Genomic DNA, 23448 nt, shown 5'->3' on the forward strand with positions numbered 1-23448 from the left:
AAACGGACCACATCATGGAATAGTGAAAGCAGAGCAGAATAAAAACATAGTTTTTAGTTTTTTTTCTCCCCGTTATGGAGATATTAGCTTGCAAAGCTTAGGTTATAACTTATATGAAGTCCAAGGAGTTGTTAGCAGAGATTTATCTTTTGGGAGTGTGTACTTCTTCCCCTTTTGTTTACCTGCTTGCCTGTGCATGTCTTGTACTTTTTGTTATAACCAGCCGCACATGCTCAGTAGCCAGTTTTTTTTTTTGTTTTTTTTTCTTCATTTGAGTGGGTGAAAATCGCCAGAAGAATTGATATGCAACTGCTTCAAATCAAAAAATAAGCAGCGTGTGCATGAGGTTTCCGGAATCTCATTCCATTTGCTGGTACAACAAAACAGTGTTTTGTTTTTTTTCAGAGCAAAAATGCACTGGGGTGGAAAATGCAACATGTGAACAAACCCTAAAACAGTTTAATCATCTTTTAGGGAAGGGGAGTACCGCAAAACAAATTAAAAACAATGCCAGTATTGCATCGCTACTGAGCTGGCTATTACTGAATGCCGGCCTATTAGTCAATGCCGGTCCATGCTTACAGTCACCGCTTCTAGTGCCTCAAGCAAATGTACATTATTAAAAATGTAAAAAATATATTTCCTGATTGTAGGTTGTTCATGACTGCCGTTGGCTTGGGAATTTTTTGTTCCATAAATACAGCGTGGTACTCGCCAATGTCTTTGATACACAGGTATGTTTTTAATACTAATGCACAAGCAAAATGCATAGCTATAATAATGATATAGTATTCACATGACTCTTAACTACATAATAAAGAAATATGCATATTAGGGAAAAAAGGGAACATTAAAAATCCATTTGAGGAGCTGTCACCAGGTGGACAGGTTTTGCTTGAATTTTGCTCGCACTGCTCCCCTGAGTATTTGTATTTTGTTGTGCATACAGTGGATTATAAAAAACAAAAAACAAAGCAAAATACGAAAACAATTCTATAGCATAACTGAACATAAAGAACATTGAAGAGAGGGGAAGAAGCATTGGTAATAGGGATGATGGATGTATATGGAAACCATTAAGCAAAGTGTTCTCCTAGAGGGAGTTATCTGTTATGAACAAAGAAAATATGTGTACATTATTATCTTCAGACATTTTGACCTTTCTTGCAAGTTCTGTGTGACATATTAAGAGATGCATTTTTGGCATGTATTTACTTTGCACTGTGAGCACTGTAGCATAGATATTAGTATTATTGCTATAGTATTAATATGAATTATCCTCCCCTTTCTTTATTTTGGGTAGGTACTATGTAAATTATATTCCTGTATCTGCTGACAAATTATCTGATGCATGTCTGTGATTATTGACTTGATCTACTTTTTGCACTAATGGGGTGTTATTTCATCTAGGTTTGAGATCAGAGTAGTTGCTTATTAGGGTAACCTAGGGATTCTCTACACGGGGGGGGAGGGGGGGGGGGCACATTGTTTTATTAAGGTGCCTGCCTCCTTGGGCGGGTAGGGGTAACTTAGGGCGAGTTTCGGGTCATCTCCAGCCCCTCCATTATATAGTGGATAATTTTGTCCCTTCGTCTATGACCCTTTTCCCTTTATCTGACCGTGTCTTTGTATTGCCCTTCTTTTTAAAGGTACATAACGAAGATATTTTTTTCGGGTTTTTTTTTCGCCTTTCTTTAGTTGGTTTATATGTTTAGGACCTCTTATACTTTTATCTTCTACTGGTTGTGTTCGTAAGTGCCAACACCGCACTAATTAAAAAAAAAATTATAGATCTTTGTTTTTCCCTTCCCCCATAACGGCACACCTGAGAGAGGGGATCCGCCCAGTCAGGACAGGAACTCTACTGAAAATAAAAGGGCGATACCTTTCCCTCACTTGAGTTGGGTTTCCTGTCCTGACAGGGACCCTTGTGCTGAAGATGGCGATTCAAGGATTTTTCTTTTTTACTCACACATGCCTGTCCCGGCACTGGAAGAACAGGCAGGGCGCCTGTATTCCAGCCTTCTGGTGCTGGAAGCGCCGTCTGCAGGTCCTGGGGCCTTGTCATACGTGCGGGTGTGGGGCAGCGCAGTCAGGGATCCAGTGACTCTTCTGTGGCTGCCGTGCCGCTCTCCCTCCTCCACCAGCCATCCATCACTCCAGGTTAGGAGCTCCACTTCCGGTGTCATGCGCCGGATCCATGATGGCGGCACCCATGGTGGAAACGCTGGCCTGTAGTGTGGAGTTTTTTCAAGCGTCCCGACGGGGGGGGGGGGGGGGGGCTTGGCCAGAGTTGGGAGGGGCACCGGAGGAGGCTGAGAGCGCAGTGGATCCCTCTAAAAGGAGGGATGACAACAGAATAGGCACTCAAGTCCAGTACTCAATGGAAGAGTATATGGAGCAGGAGCTTTTAGCAAGTTCTAAGCCTGGTTGCCAGAGAGGATCAGGCACTGGGAGATGCAGCCGTTCGAGTGGCAGGAGTGGCGTTCGTCCCGACCAGAGGTCACAGTGCTCCTCAATATCTAGGAGGGACGTGGTTCGTACCCCTGATCAACCTCCGAATCCGGTACCCTTGATTGACATCGGAGGTGACTGATCTACGAGAATGTCACCCTGATGTTAATGGGGGTCATATCTCTCTGCTTAAATCACCAGGGGCCGAGGAAGGCTAGTGCCAAAACAAAGAATAAGGCGTGTGCCCTTTGTAAAACCCCGCTGGGAGTTCAGTAGCAGAAGGATCTCTGCGCTGAATGAATACATAAAACAATAAGGGATGAGACCCCCAACACAAGCCTTAGGGCCATAATCAGGGTGGAGGTAAAAGGTTCCTTAAAGTCAGGCTTAAAAAAAGGGAACAAAAAGGGAACAAAACCAGGGATTCAAGCTTCAGGAGGCTAATTTGCATATTCCAGGTGCCTTCTGGGAGAAGCGAAGTCTCCCTAAGCTAGAAGATCGTTGGGTACAGCCGGGACCAGCTGCTTCGAAAGCATCACCAAACCAGGGATTCAAGCTTCAGGAGGCTAATTTGCATATTCCATATTTTTGCCTGTAGGACATTATTGCAAGAGAGCTTGGCTGAGTAGATTACACAAGAAGGAAAACACACAGCAAGTCAGCAGGATCTAGGAGCAACATGGCAGATGTGACAACCTACATGGTGAGCTGCAGCATGTGCTACATGTTCACAGATCGACCAGAAGAAGAATTAAATTTCACCTGTCAGAAGTGTAGACTAGTGGCCCTTTTAGAAGAAAAGGTGCGGGGTCTGGAAGAAAGAATAGCAACTTTGAAACTCATCAAAGAGAATGAAGACTTTCTAGACAGAACAGAAGCATCTCTACTGGTCACAGAAGGTGCAAAAGGTGTCAGAGAACCTCCAAAAGCAGATGAGTGGAAGCATGTGACCAAAAGAAGCAAGAAGACCATGGAGAAATCACCAACCACACAACTGAAGAACCGATATCAAATCTTTGTAGAGGATGAAGATGGCACACCTAAGAATGAAGCAATACCAGCAAGCAAAAAAGAAAAGGGCACACAGCAACAAGTGACAGCAAAAAGTACAGCCAAGAAGCAACGAAGAGTGGTGGTGGTGGGAGACTCACTACTGAGAGGCACCGAAGCAGCCATCTGCAGACCGGACATAACTGCAAGAGAAATATGCTGCCTTCCAGGTGCGATGATCAAGGATGTGACCGATAGGATACCAAAGCTCTTCAGCTCCAAGGACGTCCACCCATTTCTTCTGATACATGTTGGCACCAATGACACGGCAAGGAAGGACCTACCGACAATCTGCAAGGACTTTGAAGAGTTGGGGAAGAAAGTAAAGGAACTGGATGCACAGGTAGTTTTTTCTTCTATCCTTCCAGTAGACGGGCATGGCACCAGGAGATGGAACAGGATCCTTGATGCAAACAACTGGCTAAGACGATGGTGCAGACAACAAGGATTTGGATTCCTGGACCACGGTGTGAATTACTGGTATGATGGACTCCTCGCCAGAGACGGACTACACCTCAACAAACCTGGGAAACACACATTCGCCAGAAGACTCGCTACACTCATCAGGAGGGCGTTAAACTAGAAGAAGAGGGGACGGGAAGAAAAACATTAGACTCGAACAAAGACGACCCAGGAAAACATACTCAGAAGGGAGGTAAGAACATTTCTAAAACAATCCACAGTGAGGAGATTGGAACAAAACAAAATCCTCTAAACTGCATGCTCGCAAACGCCAGAAGCCTGACAAACAAGATGGAAGAACTAGAAGCAGAAATATCTACAGGTAACTTTGACATAGTGGGAATAACCGAGACATGGTTAGATGAAAGCTATGACTGGGCAGTTAACTTACAGGGTTACAGTCTGTTTAGAAAGGATCGTAAAAATCGGAGAGGAGGAGGGGTTTGTCTCTATGTAAAGTCTTGTCTAAAGTCCACTTTAAGGGAGGATATTAGCGAAGGGAATGAGGATGTCGAGTCCATATGGGTTGAAATTCATGGAGGGAAAAATGGTAACAAAATTCTCATTGGGGTCTGTTACAAACCCCCAAATATAACAGAAAGCATGGAAAGTCTACTTCTAAAGCAGATAGATGAAGCTGCAACCCATAATGAGGTCCTGGTTATGGGGGACTTTAACTACCCGGATATTAACTGGGAAACAGAAACCTGTGAAACCCATAAAGGCAACAGGTTTCTGCTAATAACCAAGAAAAATTATCTTTCACAATTGGTGCAGAATCCAACCAGAGGAGCAGCACTTTTAGACCTAATACTATCTAATAGACCTGACAGAATAACAAATCTGCAGGTGGTTGGGCATTTAGGAAATAGCGACCACAATATTGTGCAGTTTCACCTGTCTTTCACTAGGGGGACTTGTCAGGGAGTCACAAAAACATTGAACTTTAGGAAGGCAAAGTTTGAACAGCTTAGAGATGCCCTTAATCTGGTAGACTGGGACAATATCCTCAGAAATGAGAATACAGATAATAAATGGGAAATGTTTAAGAACATCCTAAATAGGCAGTGTAAGCGGTTTATACCTTGTGGGAATAAAAGGACTATAAATAGGAAAAACCCAATGTGGCTAAACAAAGAAGTAAGACAGGCAATTAACAGTAAAAAGAAAGCATTTGCACTATTAAAGCAGGATGGCACCATTGAAGCTCTAAAAAACTATAGGGAGAAAAATACTTTATCTAAAAAACTAATTAAAGCTGCCAAAAAGGAAACAGAGAAGCACATTGCTAAGGAGAGTAAAACTAATCCCAAACTGTTCTTCAACTATATCAATAGTAAAAGAATAAAAACTGAAAATGTAGGCCCCTTAAAAAATAGTGAGGAAAGAATGGTTGTAGATGACGAGGAAAAAGCTAACATATTAAACACCTTCTTCTCCACGGTATTCACGGTGGAAAATGAAATGCTAGGTGAAATCCCAAGAAACAATGAAAACCCTATATTAAGGGTCACCAATCTAACCCAAGAAGAGGTGCGAAACCGGCTAAATAAGATTAAAATAGATAAATCTCCGGGTCCGGATGGCATACACCCACGAGTACTAAGAGAACTAAGTAATGTAATAGATAAACCATTATTTCTTATTTTTAGGGACTCTATAGAGACAGGGTCTGTTCCGCAGGATTGGCGCATAGCAAATGTGGTGCCAATATTCAAAAAGGGCTCTAAAAGTGAACCTGGAAATTATAGGCCAGTAAGTCTAACCTCTATTGTTGGTAAAATATTTGAAGGGTTTCTGAGGGATGTTATTCTGGATTATCTCAATGAGAATAACTGTTTAACTCCATATCAGCATGGGTTTATGAGAAATCGCTCCTGTCAAACCAATCTAATCAGTTTTTATGAAGAGGTAAGCTATAGACTGGACCACGGTGAGTCATTGGACGTGGTATATCTCGATTTTTCCAAAGCGTTTGATACCGTGCCGCACAAGAGGTTGGTACACAAAATGAGAATGCTTGGTCTGGGGGAAAATGTGTGTAAATGGGTTAGTAACTGGCTTAGTGATAGAAAGCAGAGGGTGGTTATAAATGGTATAGTCTCTAACTGGGTCGCTGTGACCAGTGGGGTACCGCAGGGGTCAGTATTGGGACCTGTTCTCTTCAACATATTCATTAATGATCTGGTAGAAGGTTTACACAGTAAAATATCGATATTTGCAGATGATACAAAACTATGTAAAGCAGTTAATACAAGAGAAGACCGTATTCTGCTACAGATGGATCTGGATAAGTTGGAAACTTGGGCTGAAAGGTGGCAGATGAGGTTTAACAATGATAAATGTAAGGTTATACACATGGGAAGAGGGAATCAATATCACCATTACACACTGAACGGGAAACCACTGGGTAAATCTGACAGGGAGAATGACTTGGGGATCCTAGTTAATGATAAACTTACCTGGAGCAGCCAGTGCCAGGCAGCAGCTGCCAAGGCAAACAGGATCATGGGGTGCATTAAAAGAGGTCTGGATACACATGATGAGAGCATTATACTGCCTCTGTACAAATCCCTAGTTAGACCGCACATGGAGTACTGTGTCCAGTTTTGGGCACCGGTGCTCAGGAAGGATATAATGGAACTAGAGAGAGTACAAAGGAGGGCAACAAAATTAATAAAGGGGATGGGAGAACTACAATACCCAGATAGATTAGCGAAATTAGGATTATTTAGTCTAGAAAAAAGACGACTGAGGGGCGATCTAATAACCATGTATAAGTATATAAGGGGACAATACAAATATCTCGCTGAGGATCTGTTTATACCAAGGAAGGTGACGGGCACAAGGGGGCATTCTTTGCGTCTGGAGGAGAGAAGGTTTTTCCACCAACATAGAAGAGGATTCTTTACTGTTAGGGCAGTGAGAATCTGGAATTGCTTGCCTGAGGAGGTGGTGATGGCGAACTCAGTCGAGGGGTTCAAGAGAGGCCTGGATGTCTTCCTGGAGCAGAACAATATTGTATCATACAATTATTAGGTTCTGTAGAAGGACGTAGATCTGGGTATTTATTATGATGGAATATAGGCTGAACTGGATGGACAAATGTCTTTTTTTCGGCCTTACTAACTATGTTACTACGTTACTATGTTACTAAAAAGAGCCATAAAATGCTCACAGACTCTGAAGCCTCTCCTTCTGGTGGGGATTATCCCAGTCTTCCCCCTTCCTCCTCCTCCCAATCCTTGGACTCCACCTCGGACAGTGATATAGGGGGCCGTCCCAACCGATGATATGGGCAGATTGATTAAAGCGGTCAGATCCACTATGGGCTTTAAAGAGGACAAAACACCTAGATCCTTGGGGGATGTTGTGTTTGGAGGCCTGGAGGAAAAAAGGAAGCGTACCTTCCCCGTTAATGCGAAGGTGAAGGCACTTAGAGATAAAGAGTGGAAGAGGCCAGAGAAGTCGGGTAGCTTACCTTCCTCTTTCAAAAGGAGGTACCGCTTCGAGGAAAAAGACTCTGAGACCTGGGAAATCCCTAAAATTGATGGGGCCGTGGCTAGGTCCTCTAAAAATAAAAATTGTCCCTGCCCTTAGAGGACTCTGGCATACTAAGAGACCCATTGGACAAAAAGACAGATGGGTTCTTGAGGCACACCTGGGAGGCAGCGGCAGGGGGCTTGAAACCAGCAATAGCTGGGACGTGTACTGCTCGCTCTCTCATGATCTGGCTGCAACAAATTAACGAACAACTGACAAAGTTCCAAGGGAGGAGATCTTTGCCAACATGGCGCTGGTGCAGCGGGCAGCAGCCTTCTTAGCGGACTCCTCAGCTGACTCAGCAAAGTTGGCAGCCAGGGGCGACAGGCCTGTAGAACGCACCGAGATGCGCCCTGTGACTGAAAGGGTGTCCAGGTGATTTGCCTTAAAAAAAAAAAAAAAAAAATCGACTCTCTTCCATCCCATGTGACGGTTAATTCCTCTTTGGGCAGAAGCTAGCAGATACTCTGGAATATCTCTCCCAGTGGTTGGGTTCTGAATGTCATCAGACACAGCTTAACAATGCATTTCATCCGTCAACCCCGACCGACCTTTGTGTTAACACCTCACAAGAAGTCACAGGAGGAACAGCTAGCCCTGGAGACAGAGGTCTTGGGACTTGTACAGAAACAGGTTCTACAGGAAGTCCCGAGGCAAGAGGAAGGAAGGGGATTTTATTCCCCCCCCTTTTTGATACAAAAGCCAGACGGTTGTTAGAGAGCTTCAAGATGGAGTAAATAAACACAACGGTAGAGATGTTTTTCATTCACTGCTTCATGGCGGTGATAGACTTAAAGGATGCTTATTACCATATCCCAATCCATCGGGATCGTCAAAAGTACCTGAGGGTAGCTTTATGTATCCAGGGACAGATCAGGCACTACCAATATGCAGCCCTTCAGTTCAGTCTGTCTACAGCTCCAAGGGTTTTTACCAAGATAATGGCAGAGGTGATGTCTTAACTATGTCCCGAGAACAAAGGTATCATCCCAAACCTGGATGACTTCTTCATAGTAGGGAGGTTGGAAGGTCACTATAGATCAGGTGAATTAAGTGACTTTAATTCTAACGGAGCTGGGATGGGTGGTGAATACCCTCAAGTCGAAGTGAGTACCAAAAAAGTACAATCCTTCCTCAGGTTGGTACTGGACTCCGAACGCCAACTTTGCCTCCTGCCAGAGAGCAAAATTGTCAAGATAAGGGGTTTGGTTCTGTCAGCAATTCAGGAGCCATAATGACACTGAGAAGGGCAATGTCACTGCTAGGCTCTCTAACATCTTGTACACCATCAGTAAGATGGGCACAGTTTCACCTAAGGCAGCTACAGTGGGAGGTCCTGTCAGCGCAGAGATTATTGAAAGGACATTTGAAAGTAGAAGTACATCTTTCCTTGATCGTAAGAGATTCCCTAACTTGGTGGACTGTAAGAGGGCATTTGGCATTGGGGTCCAGTGGTTAAGACCAGTGGAAGATATGATCACGACCGATGCAAGTGGTACGGGATGGGGAGCACATCTTAGATCCCACGCAGTGCAGGGAACATGATCTTCTTTAGAAAAGTCAGGGTTCGAATATAAAAAAACTGTGGGCTGTGGAAAAGGCCTTGAGACTTTTTTTCCCCTTGCTTCAGGGTCGCCATACTCGGGCCATGTCGGACAATCGAACAGTGATGGCTTATATCAACCTTCAGGCGGGATCAAGATCCCGTACTCTTATGGAGGTGGCCAGCATCCTGTTTCAGTTAGCAGAACACCTGTTATCTCTCACGACACCTCACATAAGGGGCGTCGAGAGTACAAAGGCAGACTTCCTGAGTTGCAGGGAATTGAGACAGGGGGAATGGTACCTGAACCCTCTAATGTTCCAGCAGATAGTACAGGCCTGGGGCAAGCCAGAGACAGACCTATTTGCCACCTTATGCATCAGAAAGGTCAGGAATTTCAGCTCTCAAAATCCATCAGAAAATCCGTTTGCGGTAGATTCCCTGGACATACCCTGGAAATGTGTTTCCCCTGATAGCAATGATTCCGACAGTAGTGAGGAAGATTACAGAGGATCAAGCAAGGGTGATCCTTATTGCTCCATTTTGGCCGAGGAGACCGTGGTTCTTCCTTCTAAGGAGGATGTCGGTTTCAGATCCATGGATTTTACCAGAGATTCCGGACCTACTTACCCAGGGGCCAGTGTGCCACTCTCAGGTGAAGGGCTTCCATCTAACGGCATGGCATTTGAGAGGGTGTTACTGAGTCACCGGGGGTTCTCTCCAGGGCTGGTCTCCACCTTGTTGAAGAGTAGGAAGCCGATTACATCTATGGTAGAACATGGAGAAAATTTCTGGCATTCCTGGGTCAACCTTTGGGGGAGGAGGCGACAGTGGAGCCTATTCTAGAATTTCTACAGACGGGATTACAACTTGGGTTAGAAACTAGTACACTCAAGGTTCAGGTTTCGGCCTTGGGGGCCTTATATAATTGCAACCTAGCATCCAATAGGTGGGTGTCCCATTTCATAAAATCCTGTAGTAGATCTAGACCGGTTGTAGTACCCAACATTCCTCCCTGGGATCTAAATCTAGTCTTAGAGGCTCTAACCAGAGACCCGTTTGAGCCCTTACAGCAGTTGTCACCAAAATTCCTCACGTGTAAAACGGTGTTGCTAGTGGCCCGAACATCAAACCGTAGGGTGAGCGACTTACAGGCTTTGTCTATATACCCTCCATACACTCAGGTTTTTGAGGATAGGGTAGTTCTAAGACCAGATTTGGCCTATCTCCCCAAAGTAGTTCTTAAGTTCCATAGGATCCAGGAGATCACCTTGCCATCATTTTGTAATAACCCTAGGACAGAGAAGTTCCATACTTTAGACGTGATAAGGTCCATGTTGCATTTCATGTCTATGACTAGTCAGTGGAGGAAAGATCAGTCCCTATTTGTAGCCCTCCAGGGTAGCAGAAAGGGGTACGGTGTATCTAAATGTACCATTGCCAGATGGATCAGGAAGGCCATTAGTTTATCCTATTCTGCGAGTGGCGCTCCAGTTCCTGAAGGCATCAAGGCTCACTCCACCAGAGCCGTGGCTACCTACTGGGCAGAAAAGGCAGAGGTATCGATTGATCAGATATGTAAGGCCCATACCCGGTCCTCACAATCTACTTTCTTTAAACACTACCGACTAGATCTATCCTCCCCTGCTGACCTAACCTTTGGTAGAAGGGTGCTGCAAGCGGTGGTCCCTCCCTAAGGTTTTTCATTCTACAAAAGTCTCTCAGGTGTGCTGTCATGGGTGAAGGGAAAAAAAACCAAGGTTACTTACCGGTAGCCGTTTTTTCCGGAACCCATGACAGCACCTGTATATTCCCCCCTTTTCACTCCTTTGGTGTGCACTATAGTTTGGGGTGTTTTTTGTTAGTTTAATGTGGTGATAGTTTGCCATGTGAACTAACCAGGGGGAGCCTCTCATGCTCTGTAAACCAACTGAAGCGAGGGAGAGGTACCGCCCTTTTATTTTCAGTAGGGTTCCTATCCTGACTGGGCGGAGCCCCTCTCTCAGGTGTGCGGTCATGGGTTCTGGAAAATCTGGCCACCGGTTAGTAACCTTGGTGTTTTCCAGTTTCTTTACTCTCACCTTGAGTTGACAGATCAGGAGGCTGAATTCATGAAATGTAGCTGCCTGTGCTGGTCGCTGAACGGCAGCTTTGCACCAAAAATGTATGTTACGTGGATAACAAACATTAATGTTCAAACTAGTGTGTAAGTTTCTGATTTTGCACAGAACAGAAGATCGGAAGAACAATTATGCTACTGTAAGACCATCTAGTGTAATTATAACAGAGCACTTCCACTCCAAGCTACTTTCTAGATTAAGGCTATGGTGAACCGTCAAAAACTGATGCAAAATGGGTGACACATGAGAAAAAATGGCTTGGGATGTCAAGATTTTTTTTGTATTCCATATGCCTCAGCAACATTTCCTTGAGATCTATTCTTCCTGCAGCCTAGAATGTATCACATATCAAAGGAATATTGTAGAATGGTGCAATCCCTGACCACTTGTCCTGTCATGGTCTAAACCTTAGAGAGTGAATTTTTTATTAATCCAATGTTTGTCCTCTTATTTTAAAATGTCTATGAAATACTATACTGTATCTGTTATGCGTTTTTTTGTAGGTAGCAGACGTCTACCTTTTCTCAATGAATACAGGTGGCTTTCTTCCCAATCGCACAAGTACATCTACAGAATGTTTGACTCGATATCTCAACTTGTCGTCCTCTCAAGTTTCTTTCTTAAAGTACAAGCAAACAATAATGAAGGTTAGTGATTCTAAAAATAAACCACAATTTGGCCTATTAATATCTACATTTGTGAACAGAATGTTGTGTTTCTCCATTTCTTTAAATTCCGGAACTATCAGCGGTTTGGACTCAGCTTATTTTCAGTGCGCTCAAAGCGCTGCCGTCAATTTAACACAGGTAAAGCCGCATGTGATCACTGAACCATGCGGATTCATTGCCTTCAATATATGTCTATTGATTACATTTCTGTTGCGGAGACTAGCATCTTGACAAGAAAAATTGACATGCTGCGGTCCTGAAAGACATGCCACATGTCAGCGTTCGAAGGCGCACATGCATGCACAGTGGACATGGGATTTGTAGAAATCCCATCCACTATGCTGTAACATCTGGCCGCTGTGGTTTTGACACTGCATGAATATGCAGCGTCCAACCCCCAGCAATTCCTGATCGTGGGCACATACCCTATTAGTACCTTGACAAATATCCTCACAGCATCATAGCTAGCTATGTACAGTCGTGTGACCGTGACGTCATCGAAGGTCCTTCGCTCAGTGCATCCTTAGAAACGGAGGCCACCGCTGAGAGCCGCGGACCGTCGGAGGGTAAGTATATCCCATATTTTTTACTTTTATACTTTTTTTTTTTTTTTTTTTTTTACATGAATATGGATCCCAGGGCCTGAAGGAGAGTCTCCTCCAGATCCTGGGAACCATACAGGACCGCTCCTCGCACACGCCGTACCCGGCGTATAAGATGACCCCCGACTTTTGAGATGATTTTCAGGGGTTAAAAAGTTGTCTTATAAGCCGGAAAATACGGTACTTATTTTATAAAGGGATTTTCCAGGTACTGGACAGCCCGTTTAAACCCCCCATGCACATTAAATGGTTTGGCAGATGCTTCGGCGGGCAGTGATCTCACCCCACTCTCCCAAATGCAGGAGTGCTTACTATGCCAACTATTCATAAAGCAAAAAGCAATAGTGTAGACTAATCTACACTGTACAACACCCTCAGGGGAAACAGATACCTTCAGCTATGGAGGGTTACCATTATTAAAACTTAACCTTTAATGAGGATGGCTAAAAATATAAGAACCCAACGAACAAACACATAAATATACAAAAGTGCCCAAAATAACCAGTGCTCAAAAAATATAAAAGAATGGAACGGTCTCACCACTCAGGACGGACACTTGGATCTTTCTCAGCCAGTGGGGCTATGATGAGTAACAGTCCAGGGGAAAATGCAGCGGGTTGGGGCACAAATCCTATATACCCTGTAATCCCTGTGTAGCTCCTGTCCTTACAAGGACAGGCCCCAAGTGGACCATGCTATGGACAACCACCAGATGAATGGGTGCAGGTAAATAGATCTCCTCTTCTCCCTACGCGTTTCATCACCAGTGTAGGAGACTCATCAGGGGAGTTTAAACAGATGTGTGCTACAAGGCACAAAAGTCCAAACAAAAGACAGAAAAAAGAGTCCGTATATCAATGTGGGTCCCGCAGTGGCTGGGTACCCATCAGCAAGGTATGGCTGTCTGTGTTTGCAGTCAAAATGTCCTCACTCGCACCCCCACAGGCGTATCATTTTATTATAATGCTAATCACCGCTCCTCATTTGTCAGTATCCTGTGGTAGGCTAATGTAACCCGAATAAAAATTAATCATACTTAGCATGTGTATACTGCGTGCAGTGGTGTATGTACCGGATGTGCGGCCGCCATGTTGTGCGCGTCACTTCCGCACATGCGCAGCAGAGATGCGTTCCAAAGCTGGAACGCACAATCGCCATATTGTGGGTGTCACTGAAAGTACGCTACAGCAGCGCCAAGCGGATATGCAGTGTAGTCGCGCTAAGAGTGCGCTCCATATCGTGGAACGCACAGAGATCGCCATCTTGTGGGCGTCGCAATAGGAACGTCCCATTGTGGGCGTCGCTGAAAAAACGCTACAGCGGCGCTGAGTAGATGGAAGTGACATACGTAATATAACTGCGTTAAGATAATGCGCTCCACATCGTGGAACGCACAAAAGTCACCATCATATGGGCGTTGCAAATAAGAGCGTTGCAGCGACGCCATGGCGACCCATACCTGCCAGAAAAGCGCAACCCACACCGTGAAACACACCTAAAAAGAAAGGCATGATCACCATATTATTGGTGTCGCTAAATAATAATACCATGGCAACAAGAATGTTGGAGCGCAATCTTTTAGCACGACTACACTGCATATCCGCTTGGCGCTGCTGTAGCGTACTTTCAGTGACGCCCACAATATGGCGATTGTGCGTTCCAGCTTTGGAACGCATCTCTGCTGCGCATGTGCGGAAGTGACGCGCACAACATGGCGGCCGCGCATCCGGTACATACACCACTGCACGCTGTATACACATGCTGAGTGAGTATGATTAATTTTTATTCGGGTTACATTAGCCTACCACAGGATACTGACAAATGAGGGGCGGTGATTAGCATTATAATAAAATGATTCCTGTGTTCCATTCTTTTATATTTTTTGAGCACTGGTTATTTTGGGCACTTTTGTATATTTATGTGTTTGTTTGTTGGGTTCTTATATTTTTAGCCATCCTCATTAAAGGTTAAGTTTTAATAATGGTAACCCTCCATAGCTGAAGGCAACTATTCTTAAAGCAAGCAAGCAAAGTCTCCAAAAGTTTCAGATCTGACACCAGAGAATCCCAGATATAGAATTTTCTACATGCGTGAGCTGAAACCTTGTGTAAAACCTTCCGAAGTGCCCAAATTGCCTTTGTGCCAAATTTGGCATAAAGCACAGACAACAGATTTTTTTTTTTTAACCAAAAATATTAATATATAAACTAATTTAGAAATGGATAGCAGTGACACATCTCAAAATAGTTGGGTCTTGGCTATGTCTACAATTGTGTAGCATCAACTCTTCTTTTTGCAACTGTCTTGGAAGAGGGGGGACAACTGCTGGAGTTTTGGAAGGAATGTTTTCCCATTTTTGTCTGATTCTTGCTGCTCCACAGTCCCATAATGCACGAAATGCTTTCTATGGGGTAAAAGGTCTGGGTTTCCAGCGGCCGTTTCATTATCCAACTTCTTCTGTGAAGCTGTGCTTTTTGTGATGGATGCAGTATGTGGGTTAGCCTTGTATTGCTGTAATATGCAAGACCTTTCCTGAAACAGACGTTGTATGGATGAGAGCATATGTTGTTCTAAAACCTCTATATAATTCTCAGCATTGATAGTACCTTTCAAGATGTGTAAGCTGCCCATGCCATAGGTACTAATGACCCGTGATGTTGCCTCCAGAGATACTTGCTCCCGCAGCTTGGTTCTTTTCTACCCCCATCCTGTCTCCCCATTACCACCTAGCCTCATTGACTTTTATTCAACCCCAAAACTGTTAATTCAGCTCACCTTATACACAGCTTCACATACTGATCCATGAGCCGTGCAAAGACAAGAATCCTGGACAGGAATCAGGTTAGCTCTGTAATTTCACAAAAGCAAATAGTCCAGCACTCAATCTCCAAAAAGATTTTTTTCTTGAAACACTAGGACTTTACCTGTATTAAAAGCAATTTAAAACAGGTCATCTACGCGTTTCAAACCATTGTGTTAATCATGAGTATGAACCTTTCGAAACACATAGTATAGTGTTGTTTGTTTTGTCAAGTTTTCCCTTTCCTTAATTGTGTAAAATTACTACATTGCACTAAGAAAAACCTTTTGGAGATTGAATGTTGGACTACATCTGTGAAATGACATGTTCTCAAACTTACACATCTGACTGTAAACTCCCATGAAAAAATAACTAACCCACAACTACCATTCACATCTTTATCATCACTTCCATAATTTATGTAAGATAGTAATGCACAATTATGTATTTTGGTCCCCATGTTCCTTAATATCATACGATAAAACCCTTTTCCTATAGCGGTGTTCCATTTCTCCTCTTCAGTCCTTACTTGTGACGCTGTTTAAATCTTTTTAAATGTTGAATTTTCAGAAGAAAAAAAAAAGCGTCAGACCCCTAATTCTTCATGTCTAAGGGAGGAAAAATAGATGTTACAGTTGTGAAAATTCCTTAAATGGAATATTATATAAAGATTTTTTTAATATGGAAGATGTCTCTCTGCAGGACAACCCAAATATTTGGTGTGATCGTCCAATGCAAACTGCTGCCCAGAAGCTCCTGTCTCTGGAAGTGATGCACCTACTGGCCCTGCGCTCCGCCATGCTGGATGCTATGCTGTCTGACTATACACTACTGGTTGATAGTTATCTTAATGGATATTGCCACAAACCATCTGATGTGTTGTTTACTATGGAGGTACTTAAAAGTTGTTTTATGGCAGCTGGTAATGGAATTATTAGTAATTCAAAGTTTTAATGTTTTCAGTTTTATAGGTTTTTTAGATTCTGGTGAAGGGGAAGGAAAGGAAGAAAGCGCACCGATGTAAATGTATAATTAGATTGTAGGAGAATATGGGTGGCACTCGCCTTTTTATAAATCTTGATAGCTTGCATATAGGTCACTCACTCGGGACCATAGGATGTTCTTCTGTGGTAGATATTCTGCAAATCCCTGGTAGCTACTGTACTACGTAGCTCAGACCAAGTAACCATAGGAATGTTTTCCAATAAACTTTTTACCAGGCTATTTGCGCTCCCATCGGTGAAGGATCCAAGGCTTTTTATTATCCAAAAAGGTTTTTATTGTTTCTCAAGAAAAAGCACATTGACAATATAAATATCTTTCTCAGGCATATTGTGATAAGTTTTCCAAAATAGTGGATGTCTTTATAGGAAGTAGTATTATGCGAAGTAGGGTGTGGACCACTAAAATTAGTTACTAGCAGACCCACAATTTAGCTGCTATATGCATGCTGAAGACTTTGCCTCATTTTTCAAGCAGAAGATTGATAACATCAGAGACAGTTTTGGTCAACAACCCCCAGAGCTCTTCCTCCCGATTTCCCAGCCCTCCACCTCCAAAACCAACTTCTCCACCATTACAGAAGATCAACTCTCCACTCTACTCTCAAGATCCCATCTCACCACCTGTGCACTTGACCCACTCCCATCCCACCTCATCCCAAACCTCACCACAATCTTCATCCCACCCCTAACCCATCTCTTCAACCTATCACTAACAACTGGTGTTTTCCCCTCCAGCTTTAAACATGCCTCCATCACACCTATCCTCAAAAAGCCCTCTCTTGACCCATCCACTGTATCTAGCTATCGCCCTATATCACTTCTCCCCTATGCCTCAAAACTACTGGAACAACACGTCTACCTTGAACTGTCCTCCCATCTCTCTTCTTGCTCCCTCTTTGACCGCCTACAATCTGGCTTCCGGTCACACCTTTCCACCGAAACTGCCCTAACTAAAGTCACCAATGACCTCTTAACCGCCAAGAGCAAGCGACACTACTCTGTCCTCCTCCTCCTCGACCTGTCGGCTGCCTTTGACACAGTGGACCATTCCCTATTATTACAAACCCTCTCATCCCTTGGCATCGCAGACTTGGCCCTATCTTGGATCTCATCATACCTAACAGACCGGACATTCAGCGTCTCCCACTCACACACCACCTACTCACCTCGCCCCCTATCTGTCGGAGTCCCACAAGGTTCAGTCCTTGGGCCCTTGCTCTTCTCCATTTACACCTTTGGCCTGGGACAGCTCATAGAATCTCATGGCTTTCAGTATCACCTCTATGCTGACGACATACAGATCTACATCTCTGGACCAGATATCGCCTCCCTTCTAACCAGAATCCCTCAATGTCTGTCCACTATTTCATCCTTCTTCTCCGCTAGATTTCTGAAACTTAACATGGACAAAACAGAATTCATCATCTTTCCCCCATCTCACGCGACCCCCCCAACGAACCTATCCATTACAGTAAATGGCTGCCCACTCTCCCCAGTCCCACAAGCTCACTGCCTCGGGGTAATCTTTGACGCTGATCTCTCCTTCAAACCACATATCCAAGCCCTTTCCACTTCCTGCCGACTTCAACTCAAAAATTCCTCAACCATGAATCTGCAAAAACCCTAGTCCATGCCCTCATCATCTCTCGCCTTGACTACTGCAACCTCCTGCTCTGTGGCCTCCCCTCTAACACTCTCGCACCCCTCCAATCTATTCTAAACTCTGCTGCCCGACTAATCCACCTGTCCCCCCGCTATTCCCCGGCCTCTCCCCTCTGTCAATCCCTTCACTGGCTCCCCATTGCCCAGAGACTCCACTACAAAACCCTAACCATGACGTACAAAGCCATCCACAACCGGTCTCCTCCATACATCTGTGACCTCGTCTCCCGGTACTTACCTACCCGCAACCTCCGATCCTCACAAGATCTCCTACTCTACTCCCCTCTTATCTCCTCTTCCCACAATCGTATACAAGATTTCTCTCGCGTATCACCCCTACTCTGGAACCCTCTACCACAACACATCAGACTCTCGCCTACCATCGAAACCTTCAAAAAGAACCTGAAGACCCACCTCTTCAGACAAGCCTACAACCTGCAGTTACCACCGATCGACCAAACCGCTGCATGACCATCTCTACCCTCACCTACTGTATTCTCACCCATCCCTTGTAGATTGTGAGCCTTCGCAGGCAGGGTCCTCATTCCTCCTGTACCAGTTATGACTTGTATTGTTTAAGATTATTGTACTTGTTTTCATTATGTATACCCCTCCTCACATGTAAAGCGCCATGGAACAAATGGCGCTATAACAATAAATAATAATAATATGTCACACATAACCATCTAAAGTTGCTATATAATTTTATGATATTCATTAACATATTTGATTATCTGTTATAATCTAACTTTAATATACATACATGTTTTCTCCTTTTTTATTCCCTTTTTTATATACATATGTAGTGCTTTTATTACCATTATGTCACCTTGTTAACTTCCAACTTGTGTAGCAGCTAAATTGTGGGTCTGCTAGCAACTAATTTTAGTGGTCCACACCCTACTTATCATAATACTACTTCCTATAAAGACATCCACTATTTTGGAACACGTATCACAATATACCTGAGGAAGACCTTTATATTGTCAAAACGCGTTGTATGTGCTTTTTCCTGAGAAACAATGAAAACCTTGTTGGATAATAAGCCTTGGATCCTTCACCGATGCGAGCGCAAATAGCCTGGTAAAAAGTTTATTGGAAAACATCCATAGGTTTTTTTAGAGCAATGATATAATTCTACATGTCCCAAAGTATTGTGTAGGACACAAGTAATGGCGGCTTTTGTCTACTTCTGGCATGATTTACAGTAAAAGCTCATACTTCTCTGCTAGCTCCCTGCCTCCGGATTGCCACTGGTCCATGCACCCTCACCAGTCTCTTTGTACAATGGATGGACCAATCATGTTCCTTACCAGGTCATGATGGTAATCTCAGTGATTGGCCCGATCATTACCATGCCTGATCATGGCTTCAGTCAGTCTATAGACCGGAGGGGACTGTGGGCCTTCAGGGTAGGATTACTGGTGAAGTACCAACTAAATGATGCAATATACAGGGGAAAATATTTCTTCCCAAAGGTGACTTTCTCCTGTCTTCTTTTCCATTAATGTTTTATTAACACACGCATAAATCTCCAAAATTATTTCTATTAGTTACAACGATAAAACATAAAATAATTAACATTACTGAGTAGCCACATACAATTGATGGCCTGCTGCTAAAGGCATTTGTGGCTGCATCAAAAAGCTTTATACCCTTTTTTTTTTCCTTTTTTTTTTTTAAATCAATAGGGGATAATACTGGGGGTACTACCCCACTGGTTCTAGCGTACCAATCCACTGGACATCATTTTGTGTCTATTGCTGAAAGACTCTCTTATTATTGCACCAAGCCAAGACCTTCATCCAGACCCTGCTCCCTACTCTCCTTGATATCTTGTTACAAGAAGTTCATTTGCCTCACCGGGAGCCTCTGCAGTATCAGGGACAGTCCTCGCTGGGAACCTCTAGATCATTGTTCCCCAACTTCAGTCCTCAAGAGCCACCAACAGGTCGCGTTTTTAAGATTTCCTAAGTACTGCTCAGGTGATAATTGCATTACCTGGAAAGGCAAGGATTCCATCATCTGTGCAATACTAATGAAATCCTGAATACATGACCTGTTGGTGGCTTTTGGGACCGGAGTTGGGGGAGCACTGCTCTAGAGTATCGGGGCAGTCCTCATCAGGAGCCTCTGCAGTATTGGGAACAGTCCCGGGCTGGAGCCTCATCAGTTGACTTGTTGAGAAATCATCTGAAATGGAGCTTACAGTGAGGACTGTTTTCAGCATTCTATTGCCTGTATGCCCATATTAATAAGTTGGGTCAAATATGGTGACAGATAAACTTTAACAGGAGTACTGTCATGGTGAGCATGGTATTTTCAGTAGGCAGCTTGGCTGTCATAACATCCTGTCTGCACCCAGCAATCGCGATGCAGGATAGGGCTGATGGTTGCGTGGTAAGCGCGCCTCGCTGGACCGTGTACTTCAACTGCTGCTGGCAGAGATTGAGCATTAAATATTCACGAGTTATATTAACCCCTTTACGACCTGTGACATATTGGAACGTCATAGGTTGCCTCCCCGCCTTTGATGTCGACTCTGGTGCTGATCTTGCATCTTTTAAGGCACATATCAGCTGAATTGGTCATCTATCATGTGCCCCTAACAGCCACGGGTGCTGCGATCTACCTGCAGCTTTCAACCCCTTCCCCCAAGGGTGGTTTGCACGTTAATGACCGGGCCAATTTTTACAATTCTGACCATTGTCCCTTTATGAGGTTATAACTCTGGAACGCTTCAATGGATCCTGATGATTCTGACATTGTTTTCCCATGACATATTGTACTTCATGATAGTGGAAACATTTCTTTAATATTACCTGCGATTATTTGTAAAAAAAAAAAAAAAAAAAAAAAAGGAAATTTGACAAAAATTCTGAAAAGTTCGCAATTTTCTAACTTTGAATTTTTATGCCCTTAAATCCCAGAGATTTGTCACACAAAATACTTACCGTATATACTCGAGTATAAGCCGACCCGAGTATAAGCCGACCCCCCTAATTTTGCCACAAAAAACTGGGAAAACCTATTGACTCGAGTATAAGCCTAGGGTGGAAATGCAGCATTTACCGGTGAATTTCAAAAATAAAAATAGATCATTATTTCCCCATAGCTGTGCCATATAGTGCTCTGCACCGTTCATTATTTCCCCATAGCTGTGCCCCATATAGTGCTCTGCACCGTTCAGTGTGCCCCATTGCTGTGCCCATATACGGTGCTCTGCACCGTTCATTGTGCCCCATTGCTGTGCCATATACGGTGCTCTGCACCGTTCATTGTGCCCCATTGCTGTGCCATATACGGTGCTCTGCACCGTTCATTGTGCCCCATTGCTGTGCCATATACGGTGCTCTGCACCGTTCATTGTGCCCCATTGCTGTGCCATATACGGTGCCATATGCTCCCTGCATGTCCCACATATATACACAGCTCTGCCGCCTGCATGTCCCTCATATATACACAGCTCTGCTCCCTGCACGTCCCACATATATACACAGCTCTGCTCCCTGCATGTCCCACATATATACACAGCTCTGCCGCCTGCATGTCCCACATATATACACAGCTCTGCTCCCTGCATGTCCCACATATATACACAGCTCTGCTCCCTGCATGTCCCACATATATACACAGCTCTGCCGCCTGCATGTCTCACATATATACACAGCTCTGCTCCCTGCATGTCCCACATATATACACAGCTCTGCTCCCTGCACCGTTCATTGTGCCCCATAGAAATCTCTGCCGCCGCCGCCACTGCTGCAATAAAAAAAAAAACCACATACTCACCTCCCTTGATTGCAGCTCCCGGCGTCTCGTTCCGGCGCCTCCATCTTCCCGGCGTCTCTGCTCTGACTGATCAGGCAGAGGGCGCCGCGCACACTATATGCGTCATCGCGCCCTCTGCCTGAACAGTCAGAGCGCAGACGTCGGGAAGATGGAGGCGCCGGCCGGGAAGATGGAGCGACGCCCGGCGGCTGGAACGAGGACAGGTGAATATGACATACTCACCTAGTCCTGGCAATCCTCGCGCTGTCCCTCTGCCTGGTCTTCGGTGCCGCAGCTCTTCCTGTCAGCGGTCACCGGCACCGCCGATTAGAGGAATGAATAGGCGGCTCCACCCCTATGGGAGGTGGAGCCGCTTATTCATATCTCTAATGAGCGGTCCCACGTGACCGCTGAAGAGAGGAAGAAGCTGCAGCACAGAAGACGGGGAGGAAGGCAGGGACAGTGCGAGGATCGCTGGGACTAGGTAAGTATACCTCAGCGCCCTCACCCGCCGACCCTGCCACCCACATTGACTCGAGTATAAGCCGAGAGGGGCACTTTCAGCCCAAAAATTTGGGCTGAAAAGCTCGGCTTATACTCGAGTATATACTGTAAGTAACATTTCCAAAATGTCTACTTTACATCACCATAATTTTGGAAACAAAATTTGTTTTTGTTAGGAAGTTATAAGAGTTAAAAGTTGACCAGCAATTTCTAATTTTTACAACACCATTTTTTTAGGGACCACATCACATTTGAAGTCACTTTGAGGGGTCTATATGATAGAAAATACCCCAGTGTGACACCATTCTAAAAACTGCACCCCTCAAGGTGCTCAAAACCATATTCAAGAATTTTATTAACCCTTCAGGTGTTTCACAAAATTTTTTGGAATGTTTAAAAAAAAAATAAACATTTAACTTTTTTTTTCACAAAAAATTTAATTCCGCTCCAATTTATTTTATTTTACCAAGGGTAACAGGAGAAATTGGACCCCAAATGTTGTTGTACAATTTGTCCTGAGTACGCTGATACACCATATGTGGGGGTAAACCAATGTTTGGGCGCATGGCAGAGCTCGGAAGGGAAGGAGCGCCGTTTGGAATGCAGACATAGGATTGGTCTGCAGGTGTCACGTTGCATTTGCAGAGCCCCTGATGTACCTAAACAGTAGAAACCCCCCACAAGTGACACCATTTTGGAAAGAAGACCCCCTAAGGAACTTATCTAGATGTGTTGTGAGAACTTTGACCCACCAAGTGCTTCAGAGAAGTTTATAATGCAGAGCCGTAAATTAAAAAATCATATTCTGTCACAAAAATGATCTTTTCGCCCCCCAATTTTTTATTTTCCTAAGGGTAACAGAAGAAATTGGACCCCAAAGGTTGTTGTGCAATTTGTCCTGAGTACACTTATACCCCATATGTGGGGGTAAACCACTGTTAGTGCGCATGGCAGAGCTCGAAAGGGAAGGAGCGCAGTTTGACTTTTCAATGCAAATTGACTGGATTTGAGATAGGACACCATGTCGCGTTTGGAGAGCCACTGATGTGCCTAAACATTGAAACCCCCACAAGTGACACCATTTTGGAAAGAAGACCCCCTAAGGAACTTATGTAGATGTGTTGTGAGAACTTTGAACCTCCAAGTGTTTCATGACAGTTTATAACGCAGAGCCATGAAAATAAAAAAAATTTTTTCCACAAAACTATTTTTTTTTAGCCCCCAGTTTTGTATTTTCCCAAGGGTAAAAGGAGAAATTGGACCCC

At 44.1% G+C, this 23448-nt stretch overlaps 1 protein-coding gene across 1 annotated transcript in view; it reads left to right on the forward strand.

Moving 5' to 3' along the window:
- EXD1 (exonuclease 3'-5' domain containing 1) overlaps nt 1-23448 on the forward strand; it is a 189428-nt gene that overhangs the window by 161986 nt on the left and 3994 nt on the right. The window contains exons 9-11 of the mRNA XM_069745614.1: nt 654-734; nt 11676-11819; nt 15945-16136. Coding sequence (XP_069601715.1) covers nt 654-734; nt 11676-11819; nt 15945-16136 — 417 coding nt within the window. The remainder of the gene's footprint in view (nt 1-653; nt 735-11675; nt 11820-15944; nt 16137-23448) is intronic.

Source organism: Ranitomeya imitator, chromosome 1 (assembly GCF_032444005.1).
Source record: "Ranitomeya imitator isolate aRanImi1 chromosome 1, aRanImi1.pri, whole genome shotgun sequence".
NCBI classification, from domain to species: Eukaryota; Metazoa; Chordata; class Amphibia; order Anura; family Dendrobatidae; genus Ranitomeya; species Ranitomeya imitator.